Below are 13638 nucleotides of genomic sequence, written 5' to 3' on the forward strand. Positions count from 1 at the left end.
GTGCAGACGTCTGTTTGAAATCAATCACCACTGGACAACATTCATTACAGCTGCTGCTAAGTCGCTTCAGTCACGTCTGACTCTGTGCAACCCCATAGACGGCAGCCCACCAGGCTGCCCCGTCCCTGGGATTCTCCAGGCAAGAACACTGGAGTGGGTTGCCCCTTCCTTCTCCAATGCATGAAAGTGAAAAGTGAAAGTGAAGTCACTCAATTGTGTCTGACTCTTAGCGACCCCATGGACTACAGCCCACCAGGCCCTCTGTCCATGGGATTTTCCAGGCAAGAGTACTGGAGTACTCCTCCGATTCATTACAGAGGAGGTACTAAATGAGTGGATAGGAGGATTCGTCCACTGGAAGTCATCCAGCCTTTGTATGTAGGAACTGCAAATAAATGCAATAACCAGGTAGCAGAGAGAAAGGGAATTTATGTGGACCTAAAAATACAGGCTCTTTCTCACCTAGCATGTATACCTATTGCCACTGGTGAATGGCCAACCCACTGGAAATCATCCAGTGGTGAGAATTCAAAACAGTATCACTCTTTAAAAAGACATTTAACAACTTGATATCAAATAGGTTATAACCAGTCTTTATTTATAATTCTGGAATGGGGTATGGTCAATTTTGTTTTCCTTGTTATTGATACATATTTCAGTTAAGCGTTCCTCTTCCTGTTTACATTTCCTCATCCACTAAGATAATCCTCTGAACTGTCTGATTTATCATGAAGGGTTATCATTATAGAATGTTGCATAACCTCACATTAAATCAAGCAATCTGTTTTATGGTAAAGGAGGTCTAACAACAAACAAATGACCACAGAATCCACTGGGTCTATGATATAATGCATCAGTTGGGAACTGCCAGTCTGGAAAAAAAAAAAAAAAACCAACATTGGGATAGCCTCTTAAATGTGAAAGCTCCAACTTGGAGATTTCAGTCTTTGAATTAAAATGCTGTCCATCAAGATGCAGTTTATACTTTGAACCATGGCATGAAGTCCACTAATGTCCTGGCACAAGACTGTATCCACTCATAAAAAAACAATGGTTACCCTGTCAGGAACTTTTAAATGGTAAAAGGATCAATTTAACAAGAGAATATAGCACTTGTAAATAGCTATGCACACAATATAGGAACACCTAAATACATAAAGCAAATAGCAACAGACACAAAAGGAAAAATGACTGTAATACAGTAATAGTAGAGGACTTTAAGACCCTACTTTCATTAATGGCAAGATCATCCATATAAAAAAATCAATGAGGAAACACTGGTTTTGAATGACATGTTAGATGCCATCTTTAAGGACTATTAACTGAATATAGTGGATTCTGGGCAGGTTTCTAGCTACCATCACCTGCAACTTTCTGTTTCAGTTCTATTATGACTGGAGTCTATTATCTCCACACATATGGAATGCTGGTACACACTTAAAACCCCAGTTCACTTGACTTTGAGGCAGAATAACAGTTCATATACTATATAGCTTCTAGACATCCTCAGTAGGATTGAGTTCCTTTAAATTAAATTTCTTTAATTGGTTTCCTTCCTTTCCTTGTCTTGCTTCCTTGTTTTTCTTGGGACCATGTCACAAATAAATCCATTTACACTGGAATCCATGAGTGAGAACCAGGAAGAAGCCATATTAAGACATTAGTCATGTTTAATGTCAGCTGGTTTTATATAAATTTCATTTGATATGCCAAATCTGTACTGAATTTAGTGTTTTTACAATTTCCTCTTTGCTATGCCAAACATAACATTTTGTTAACAACCTTTCCAATGCAGTTATAATAAATATGTTTATATATAAATTAATTGATTACCTTCTCTAATCAATTTATTTCAGAGACTGACCATTACATTTTACTTGTACACATTTTGTTGAATATGTTATGAGATAACACATGGAGTCAGGTTATAAAATCAGACTAACATTAATCAGAGCTCTTATGTAATATCAAACTTTACTAATAATATCAAGGATATAAACAAGCTAGGGTTTCCCTGGTTGTTCAGAAGGTAAAGAATCTGCCTACAATGTAGGAAACCTGGTTTTCATTCCTAGGTTGGGAAGGTCCTCTGGAGAAGGGAGTCAGTATACAATCCAGTATTCTTGCCTGGAGAATTCTATGGACAGAGGACCCTAGTGGGCTATAGTCCATGGGGTTTCAAAGAGTTGGACATGACTGAATGAATAATACTTTCTTGGCTAAGCTAAAGGACTGCTAAATGTTCAGATAAAACACAGAAAGAATTGGGCATGGAGGGAAGTTCCTGGGTGTTATGAGCTGAACTGTCTCCCCCTGAAATTCCTATGTTGAAGTCCTAATCCCTACTATCTCCAAATGTAACAGTAAACATAGGTAATCTTTTTTAATGAACTGACAGAAAACAACAAAATTCTGAAAAGCAATCATCCTTCAGTTAAAGAACAGATAAATTTTTAAAAAAGAGGGAGGGGACACATGGAAAAAAAAAATGAGACCATCAGGGTAAGAGCATATGACACCAATATCATTGGTGTCCTTATAAGGAGAAGAAGAGAAATCAGTCTGCACAGGATGACCAAATGAAGTGGCAGCAAGAGGGCAGCAGTTTGCAAGCCAAGAAAGTGGCCTCAGGAGAACCTGACCCTGCTGGCACCATGATCTTGGACTTCCACCCTCCAGCACTGTGAGAGAAAAATTTCTTCAGTTAAAGCCACCTAGTCTGCATTATTCTGGTTAAGTAGCCTTAGAACACTAATAGAACAGATCCTCCCTTACTGTATTGAAGACACTGTTCTGGGGCCAGATGAAATAAGTCTCAAAAGAGGTTTGCAGGGTTCCTTGTATAGTGGGAGTATTTAAACCATGAAATATTTCCTGTTTATTACCCAGAGTGTTATATTACCTACTAGGTATTTTTAAAGCCATCTTGCCACACTGATCTTGAGTTCTTGCCGGGAGCCACCATGGGAGATTCCACCCATGACAAAGGTCATGCGGAGAAGACCTGACAGGCAAAGGCGGATCAGGACTCGAGGGATTCCCTGGACCTGCTCGAGCATGTACCCAGAAACCAAAATCTGTCTGTCTACTGTTCACTATGTTATGCCTTTCAACCACTCTTCTGATATTAGCAGGGGGCTATCCCCAACCACTTTTCTCTGGAGAAAATCAACTTAGGGCTCTAAGTTGACAAGTCTCCTGGGCATGAAACGAATATTTCTATTCTAACCCCTCCGTTGGCATGCTAGCTTGCTTGACAGGTTTTTCGTTACTCTTACAACTAACACACATGATTGTTCATAACTTCCCAACCATGCAAGGTACGGGAAGCCTAAACTTTCTAAAAGTCCTAATGGGCACAGAGCCCTTTAAGGGGTGAAAAATTATTAGAATAGTACTGGTAAAGGGCTTCGTGATTGGGCCAATGCTTGCTGCCAAGTTCCCATATCCCTTATCCATTGTGCACCTGGGAGTGCATTAGTTAATGTATTGGAATGTAAGAAACACAAGTAGTAGCCTTGGTATTAACCACATCACACCTTTGACCTAATAAGTTCTTTCTTTGTTGTGACCCACTGCACCTTTGCTCCGTGAGAATGTAACTCTGTTTAGTACTTTCTGAGGCGGACACAGATTAGAAATATAAAGAAAAAACACTTCAAGGGAAAACAAGTTTTCTGGTTGATCAACCGTTATCAAAAACGGGTCACAAAATGTCAACAGGCCTCCAGGCCAGAAGATAAGGTACATAGCATAAGACCCTTGTTTATGGAAAGGCATACAGAAAAAAATCCTACTTTCAATAAGGGAAAAATTGCTGCAGTGTTTGGGCTGACCCTGCATGACCTTGCATCTTTCATTTCTCTCTATGTACAAGTCAGGTTATAAAAGTTCCTTTTGAAAATAAAGTTATGGGCCTTGCTCACCGAAGCTTGGCCTCCCCGTGTCATTCATTCACCAATGCCGCTCATCCTGAGGATATCCCTGAACTCTGCTGAAGCTGGTCCCCAGCAAGTTCTATTTATGTTACCCTTGAGTGTGCAAAGAAATATAGAAAAACAACAGAATGGAAAGGACTAGACATTTCTTCAAGAAAATTAGAGATACCAAGGGAACATTTCATGCAAAGAGGGGCTCAATAAAGGACAGAAATGGTATGGACCTAACAGAAGCAGAAGATATTAAGAAGAGATGGCAAGAATACACAGAAGAACTGTGAAAAAAGATCTTCCAGACCCAGATAATCACGATGGTGTGATCACTCACCTAGAGCCAGACATCCTGGAATGTGAAGTCAAGTGGGCCTTAGAAAGCATCACTACGAACAAAGCTAGTGGAGGTGATGGAATTCCAGTGGAGCTATTTCAAATCCTGAAAGATGATGCCGTGAAAGTGCTGCATTCAATATGCCAGCAAATTTGGAAAACTCAGCAGTGGCCACAGGACTGGAAAAGGTCAGTTTTCATTCCAATTCCAAAGAAAGGCAATGCCAAAGAATGCTCAAACTACTGCACAATTGCACTCATCTCACGCGCTAGTAAAGTAATGCTCAAAATTCTCCAAGCTAGGCTTCAGCAATGTGTGAACCGTGAACTTCCTGATGTTCAAGCTGGTTTTAGAAAAGGCAGAGGTACCAGAGATCAAATTGCCAACATCTGCTGGATCATGGAAAAAGCAAGAGAGTTCCAGAAAAACATCCATTTCTGCTTTATTGACTATGCCAAAGCCTTTGACTGTGTGGATCACAATAAACGGGAAAATTCTGAAAGAGATGGGAATACCAGACCACCTGATCTGCCTCTTAAGAAATCTGTATGCAGGTCAGGAAGCAACAGTTAGAACTGGACATGGAACAACAGACTGGTTCCAAATAGGAAAAGGAGTACATCAAGGCTGTATATTGTCACCCTGTTTATTTAACTTATATGCAGAGTACATCATGAGAAATGCTGGACTGGAAGAAACACAAGCTGAAATCAAGATTGCCTGGAGAAATATCAATAACCTCAGATATGCAGATGACACCACCCTTATGGCAGAAAGTGAAGAGGAACTAAAAAGCCTCTTGATGAAAGTGAAAGTGGAGAGTGAAAAAGTTCGCTTAAAGCTCAACATTCAGAAAACGAAGATCATGGCATCTGGTCCCATCACTTCATGGGAAATAGATGGGGAAACACTGGAAACAGGGTCAGACTTTATCTTTTTGGGCTCCAAAATCACCGCAGATGGTGACTGCACCCATGAAATTAAAAGACGCTTACTCCTTGGAAGGAAAGTTATGACCAACCTAGATAGCATATTCAAAAGCAGAGACATTACTTTGTCAACAAAGGTCCGTCTAGTCAAGGCTATGGTTTTTCCAGTAGTCATATATGGATGTGAGAGTTGGACTGTGAAGAAGGCTGAGCACCAAAGGATTGATGCTTTTGAACTGTGGTGTTGGAGAAGACTCTTGAGAGTCCCTTGGAATGCAAGGAGATCCAACCAGTCCATTCTGAAGGAGATCAGCCCTGGGATTTCTTTGGAAGGACTGGTGCTAAAGCTGAAACTTCAGTACTTTGGCCACCTCATGCGAAGAGTTGACTCATTGGAAAAGACTCTGATGCTGGGAGGGATTGGGGGCAGGAGGAAAAGGGGACACCAGAGGATGAGATGGTTGGATGGCATCACTGACTTGATGGACGTGAGTCTGGGTGAACTCCGGGAGTTGGTGATGGACAGGGAGGCCTGGCATGCTGCGATTCATGGGGGTGCATGGAGTCGGACACAACTGAGCGACTGAACTGAACTGAACTGTGTGAAAGTCTCTCAGTTGTGTCTGACTCTTTGCAACCCCATGGACTATACAGTCCATGGAATTGCCCAGGCCAGAATACTGGATGGGTAGCCTTTCCCTTCTCCTGGGGATCTTCCCAAACTAGGGATTGAACTCAGGTCTCCTGCATTGCAGGCAAATTCTTTACCAGCTTAGTCACAAGGGAAGCCCTATGTTATCCTTAGCTAGGGATATTCTGCTAAAAGCATTTCAAAGTAATTTGTCTTCCCCTTAGTAAACAATTTATCTAGCTACTTGAGGCTCTGGTTGACGAGATTAACTCAGTTCCTCTGACTACCTTTATCTTCTAGTGGGTGCCCTTCCTGTGAAGGGAGTAAACTGACTGTAAACCACCTGCTTTAACTTCCTCCCACATGGTTTCAGAGGCAGAGCCATTCTCTTACATTCAATACAAAATGACCTCACCACAATTACATCTTCTTTTACTTTCATCTCTATGAATATAACCACTTCAAACATGAAATTAAATCAACAAGTGCACAGTCATGAAATTTTCTGCCAAAATACTATGAATTAAAATGAAATACAGTAACATTCATTCTGTCCTCCTTTATTTGCTTCAGAAATCAAATCTCTCTATTTATGAGAGAAAGGTCTAAAATGGTTCCTGGAAATAAGATTTTTAAGAAAGCAGATTCAAATATCTATTAGTTCTCATGTTAATAATAATAATAAATAAACTTTAAAAACATACTACATTATGAACATATGTCCAGTGTGAAAGTTGAGAATTATAATGAACAAAAAAGAGTCATACAATTATACTGCAAAGTCAATACTTATTAGGAGTTACAATGACATCAACGAGTACAAGGGTGCATGTCAGCTTAAGCTCCTCTGAGTCAAGGAGAATATATATATAATGTTTTCCCTTCATATTCATTGCTTTAATCATTTCTCTCATGGGCACAAACACTGAGAAAGGACCTTGGTGTGAAAGTATAGGAGAATGAGTAACAAGAGAGAACAGCTTAGTAAGACCGTCTTGTAATAGGACCAGAAATATCTCAGTCTATCTATGACAAAACACAATCAGACACTTAAAATCAGAGAGAGATAAAAATTGCAGATTTAACTCAACAAAAATGCAATCATCATATACTTACTGAAGCTACATTCACAAAATCGTCATCTGAGAGGGTTTCCAACATTTCGGAGACAGATGTTCGGATCAGTTTAAGTGTCAAACCACTAACACTCCCACTCCTATTTTAAAACAAAAAAACAGATCCACACATGTTAATGACTATGCATTTAGTCAACATCAGACACCCTAAGGAAATGCAACTTATGCACTGATGCTATATAATATTAACATAATTTGTCTTTAAAATATCAGTACTAGAAAAAGTCCTACTTTTGATAGCAAGTAGAAATAAAGTACAAGAAATTTTGTCTTTCTTTGCTACAAGCATCAGAATGTATTTATTTCTAATTACAAGGATGAAAATTACATTTCAAGTGATAATTTTAAGAAACTACAGATACTCATGGCATATTCACTTTTTCAAGAAATATATACTGAATATCAGCTCTATTAGCCAAGTTAGAAGTGAGGGCTACAGAGGTTAATATAATGCAGTCATCGCCCTAAGAGTGCACTATTTGACTTGATTAAACAATTATTATGTAGCAGCATAAGAATTTGATAATAGATTTGTAAACACAATGCCTTGTTTTATTCCTAAAATAGATATTCTCAGGGATTTAGTCATCACTTATCTTGTCTTTATATATTTTATGATCCTGGATGACCTCATCTATTTCTGTGGCTCATCTCCAGGCAATTTGTTGCCGTTGTTCATTTACTAAGTCATGTCCAACTCTTTGTGACCCCATGGAATACAGCATGCCAGGCTTCCCTATCTTTCACTATCTTCCTGGAGTTTCCTCAGATTCATGTCAATTGAATTGCTGATGCTATCTAATCATCTCATCCTCTGCTGCCCCCTCCTCCTTTTGCCTTCAATCTTTCCTACTGCTACTGCTGCTAAGTCGCTTCAGTCGTGTCTGACTCTGTGCAACCCCATAGACGGCAGCCCACCAGGCTCCACCGTCCCTGGGATTTTCCAGGCAAGAACACTGGAGTGGGTTGCCAATTCCTTCTCCGATGCATGAAAGTGAAAAGTGAAAGTGAAGTCGCTCAATCTTTCCTCGCCACTGGGCAATTAACTTTCACTTTTATATCTTTTGTATTCACTTTTGTAGCTCCTAACTTTTCCCCAGTTTTATTTTTCTAGCTGTTTGTTAAATGACTATGGGTTCAATGTCCAAAATGACACATTAGTCCCAAAACTTATTTTTCCTTCCTACATATGCCCTTGATACCAACCACACTAGATCTCAGTCATTCAATTTCATTCTCCCTCTCAACTTTCCTTCCCATTCAGACAGCCTCTCTTATTCATTGTACTTTACAGTATTCTCTCCATCCTCTTTCCATTCTAGCTTATGTGTTTACCACCTCGAGATTCAGAGCCAGAGTGACAACCATTCATCTCTTAGTTCTTTCTCTGCCCCGTGCTAACAGGTGAAAATTCTGGCAGCATATCTTCATCCATTTCTGTTACCTATAAAATGTTGCTGTTTAGCCACTAAGTCATATCTGGCAACTCTGCAACCCCATGGACTGTAGCCCGTCAGGATCTCTGTACATGGGATTTCCCAGGCAAGAATACTGGGGTAGGCTGCCATTTCCTTCTCCAGGGATTCTTCTTGACCCAGGAAGTGAACCTGTGTCTCCTGATAGCAGGCATATTTTTACCACTGAACCACCAGGGAAGCCCTACCTACAAAACAGTTACCTACAAAACATCCAAGAATCTTAAAAGCCTTGCATTCAGAAAGTTTCATTGTCTTCTCTCTCTCCTACCTCCACCTTCCATATAGTCCCTCTAGATGTTCTCAACAATGTTACTTTGCTTCTATCAATTCTCCCATCTGAAATTCCACTCTTTTCTCTCCCTTCCATGCCTGCCTTGTTAAATCTTAGCTATAAGGATTCAATTCTAATTTTATCTCCTTAATGAAGTCTTTCCTGACACTTCAAATTGAAATGTGCTCTCTCACTTATGTATTCCTTCAGTGCTATGTTGCACTTTATATCTCACACTTTCTATAATTGTTTTATTTGTGAATAAGGTTTCATTTCACTAATACATTTGAATCATCTTTGAGAGGAGGAACTGTGTCTTAATAATCTTTGTCTCTATATCATCACATTGTATATAAGATACTCTCAGTTTAGTTCTGTTGAAATAATTTTTTTAAATGCCATTACAACCTCATGCTCATTTATTTTTAACTTTAGTAGACCTTATGCATTCTAAATATCTTAATATAAGAAATTATGTCTGGACATTAGCATATATCCAATAGGATTACAACATATCGCATTCCCATTTAGATTTATATTTCAGAAGACTATCAAGGATTAGCAAATGTACAAAATCTACAATAATTTAACTTAAAAAGATGAAGTTTAAACTCATTTTAACAAATGAAATGAAATTTAATATTTAAGTTATATTTGTTGACTTCATTTATCTTCTCTTTCTCAGGCAAGATTAAAAGATTTTAAACTTGTTTACTTCAGGTTATAATGGAGAAATTTTCAAATGCTGACAATATTCTGTGAAATGAATTTAGTTGCCTATAAAACATGGAATTTTGTTACTTCCAGTGGCAAAGAACAGATGAAAGTGAAAGTGTCAGTTGCTCAGTCATGTCCGAATCTCTGTGACTCCATGGATTGTACCTGCCAGGATACTCTGTCCATGGAATTCTCCAGGTAAGACTATTGGAGTGGGTTGCCATTCCCTTCTCCAGGGGGCCTTCCTGACGTAGGGATTGAACTCAAGTCTCCTGCACTGCAGGCAAATTCTTTTTACACCACCAGAGAAGTAAAGAACAGATGAGGATATAATCTTTGTCTCTCAGGGAAAATAATAAAAGCTTTTATACCTCATGTTTTTAATTCTGTAGTATTGGTCTTAAAAACTGAATCTTCATTGCAGGATATAGTCTTCTCTATGTTCTACAGTTTCAAATTTCAATTTCAATCTTATTGGAAGATTATACACACATACCTAACTTGAAACAAGGAGACAAATACATAACCAATATAAAAACTAATGAATTTTTTTCGTGTATTTCAGCATTTCCCTTGAGAAAGTTCCAGTATGGAAATGCAATATATCTAGTAGTAATCTATTCTGTGACCAATCCCTAAAAGATATTTGGATCAATAGTGACTAAGTGCCACCTAAACAATTTTACATTTTTGGTAGCAGAAAATGATTGGTTTTAGCAATCATGTACTTTAATACTGTTTAACAAGCAAAAAACTAGAAGCAAATTAATAATTTTTCAAAAAGCTTAGACTTCAGAACCAAGTTATAATTTTCAATTCTGACAAAGATTCCTCTCATTTTCAACAAGAGAATTTTTGTTTGTTTTGTTACTGTCTTAATTTGATTTCTTTGTCTGGATATAAACAAAGTCATAATAATTATTCTTTGGTTTTTTTCTTCCCCACCTATTTCTAGTCTCAAACTATTACTGTTACTGAAAACCCTTCCTATATTCTCAGTATATAAAAAATAATGTAATGTTTAACTACTTACACATCAACCAGAATAAGCATGTCTTTAGGAGATGCAGCTCCTTGGATGTACCTGAAACAAATAAACTCATATGAGTATTTTCTTTTTCTCTTGTAAAATCTCAAACACTGATATTTGTTGAATTGCTATTTACTGATCTCTGAGACATTTTCCAAGCATGGCCCTATGTCCTTCCTATCTAGGTAGATGATACTATTTAATTCATGATTCTGCAACATCAACTTAAAAACACAATATTTAACATAATAGAGATATCAGAGGTATAATATTTAAAGTATGTTTTACAGGTATTTATAACAAAGGAATAAGAGGTGTACTTTAATACTAGGAGTACAAGAAATTAACTTCTGGAAGAGTATTTCCCTAAGGGGGAAAAAAGTTATCCTAAATTCCATTTTGCTGATCACAGTTTCAAAACTCACTCTAAGGAATAATAATAAAAATAAATAATAAGATTATGTCATTAATTTAAATACACACACACACAATTCCCACAAAAATAAATAGGTAGTCTAGGAAAGTGAAAAAGCAGTATCAATATAAGGGAAATACAAAGGGACAATAAAGTAATTAGAAACAGAGCAATATATAATGTTATTTCTAAGAGTTTCAAGTAGTGGTTTTCAAACTTTACAGTATCTAAAAATCACCTGGAGAGTCAGTTCAAAATATTGATTGTCATACTAAACCCAACTCCTACAGATTCAGAATCTCTGTGTATGAAAAGAAACTCTAGGAGAATAGCTTAGTCACTGTAGACATAAAGTTAACTAAAGGTGAATAATCCCAAAAGCTCATGGCGCCTGGCTGTAGACTGATGGGAACTAGGGGCCTGCCTTTGTTGGGGCCTGCCTAACAAAAAGACCTGAATCTGAACTCCATGTTCTACTTACTGTCCACCACTGTAAATCTAACTTCTCAGAAGCTTGCCAGATAACTTGCCAATTAGCTTTCAGACAACATTCAGCACAGTTAGTAACTGTTCAGGATTATATGGTCTTGGAAAAGAATTTTTAGCTTGCATTCAAGTTTGCTTCTCTGTCAGAGGGTAAAATGGCAGGGTTGCTGGGTTATTTCAATGAAAGGCAAATCTAGTTCATGTCTAGCATTTTGACAAATGGTCCTGGCATGCGTCTCCATGGGAAAATGAGAGGACAGAATTTCATCTGTCTCCTCTGGTTGGGACCTAATTTCTAATTTTCTGCCAAAACAACTGGTTCCTGAACCTAAATCACATGGTGGCAGAGGGTTTGCCTCCATTCAGCAACCTATGGCTCCAAGGCCACGAACTTGGAGAAATATTAACAAGAATAATATGTGGATTAATAGCATCTTGTAATATTACACACAGTTGGTATTAATGTAAATTGCTACTAGGACATTTAACAGAGCATTTTAAAAGCTTTAAATATATTTCTTTGAATTGACCATTATGTGTCTTAGAATTTGTCTGAATCCTAACAAAGGGTGAGAAATCACCTATATGTCCATTAATAGAGGATTTTAAAAATAATTCACCATTTAGTCATTCTTTTAAAATGATGTTAAGTGTGTTTCTTATGAAAAGGTACTCAAAGGTATTGATATGAAATAGTAGCTTACAAAGCAGTATACTGTATAATAACATGCATACTCATTAAAAAATGTATAGCCATGTATTACATACATTAAAAAATCAATTAAATACATAAGTTTAACAATTATTTCCCAACAAGGGTAATTATGACTTTTTTGGTATTCTTCTACTTATATATTAGAATAATGAGTTTCTTTAGAAGGAACAATTAAACTTTCTTTTTGGAAAAATGAAACCTAAGCAATATGTCTATAACTAGGGGTAGCTCTTTCCTTGGGGCTAGTTCTCATTAATTCACTGCCAGAGGCAAACTACCTTCTACTCTATCTGGACACTTTGTTAGAGCCCTACTACAAGGAAGTGGGAGTATTTCAACAGAAATCCCTAAAAGCTAAAAGAGATTTAGAGACGACACTAACTAAAAACTTAAAGGAAGTCCACTTCAAATGCATTTGATGAATCAGTTCAACAATATTCATTATCAGTGCCCACTGAACTCATCATTTTCATTTAACTTTATTTTTAAAAGTAGAAGTGTATAGAAAATGCAAATGTATAGAAGAAAAAAAAACACACAAGAGCTCTATAATAATCAGACAATATTAACACTAATAGTAGAACGAGTCCCTCCAACTTTTACACCAGAAAAAAAGAAAGAAAAAGAAATAAAACTTATTTTGTCTTTTTCATCTTTTCATTATTACCCAAACATTCTTACCATGGTCTCCTGCGTACATCATAAAGGTCAATTTTGTTTGGAGTTCTACTGTTATCAACCCATGGAGAAGCTTTAAAAAAAGAGACACAAAAAGAATTAGAAAGAACAAGAGAAGTTAAATTTAAAATAGAGAAGTAAAACCAAAATATTAGGTGTTATCTAGGAAAGCAATATTTTTAAAAGTTACAAAGCACTAAGGGACACATTCCACTTACCCACAGCAATGTTAAACTGGGAGATACCAGAGTTTTATGCCTTTAATCTTTTTCATTTTTAAATGGAAAACAACATAGCAATACAGAAGAAAGTGGCTTAAGTCAATTTTTTTCATATTATTTCAAAAATAACCTGTAGGCATAGGGATGTTCAGAGTGCCCATGAGTATGTTTCACCAAGTGTCAAGAAAATATACATTTTCTTTCCTCTCTACTAACAGAAAAATTTAACAGAAAATTTATTTGCCACTAATGAAAACTGTACTTTAAATTGTTTGATCCTTTTATTTTCATTCAATGTTATATTATCTTGGTCTATAAAAAGACTGTTTTTCTTGGATTGTTATAACAGCATAATTTTTTAACCTTGTTGTTTTGTTCAGTCATTAAGTCATGTCCAACTCTTTGCAACCCTAGGAACTGCAGCATGCCAGGCTTCCCGGTCCTTCACTGTCTCCTAGAGTTTCTCAAACTCATGTCCATTGAGTCAGTGATGCTATCCAACCATCTCATCTGTTACCCACTTCTCCTCCTGCCCTCAACCTTTCCCAGCATCAGGGTCTTGTATAATGAGTTGGCTCTTCCAATCAGGTAGCCAAAGTACTGGAACTTCAGATTGAGTACTTTTTCTTGTTCAGTCACTCAGTTGTGTCCAACTCTTTGTGACC

At 37.3% G+C, this 13638-nt stretch overlaps 1 protein-coding gene across 15 annotated transcripts in view; it reads right to left on the bottom strand.

Annotated features, from left to right (window-relative positions):
* The window catches only part of CACNA2D1 (calcium voltage-gated channel auxiliary subunit alpha2delta 1), a 520495-nt gene that overhangs the window by 118669 nt on the left and 388188 nt on the right, over positions 1–13638 (bottom strand). For all 15 annotated transcript variants that reach the window (XM_027539817.1, XM_027539824.1, XM_027539819.1 and 12 more), the window contains exons 8-10: positions 12756–12825; positions 10462–10512; positions 6943–7042 (exon numbers count right to left, since the gene is read on the bottom strand). In XM_027539817.1, coding sequence (XP_027395618.1) covers positions 6943–7042; positions 10462–10512; positions 12756–12825 — 221 coding nt within the window. The remainder of the gene's footprint in view (positions 1–6942; positions 7043–10461; positions 10513–12755; positions 12826–13638) is intronic.

This window comes from Bos indicus x Bos taurus, chromosome 4 (assembly GCF_003369695.1).
Source record: "Bos indicus x Bos taurus breed Angus x Brahman F1 hybrid chromosome 4, Bos_hybrid_MaternalHap_v2.0, whole genome shotgun sequence".
NCBI lineage: Eukaryota > Metazoa > Chordata > Mammalia > Artiodactyla > Bovidae > Bos > Bos indicus x Bos taurus.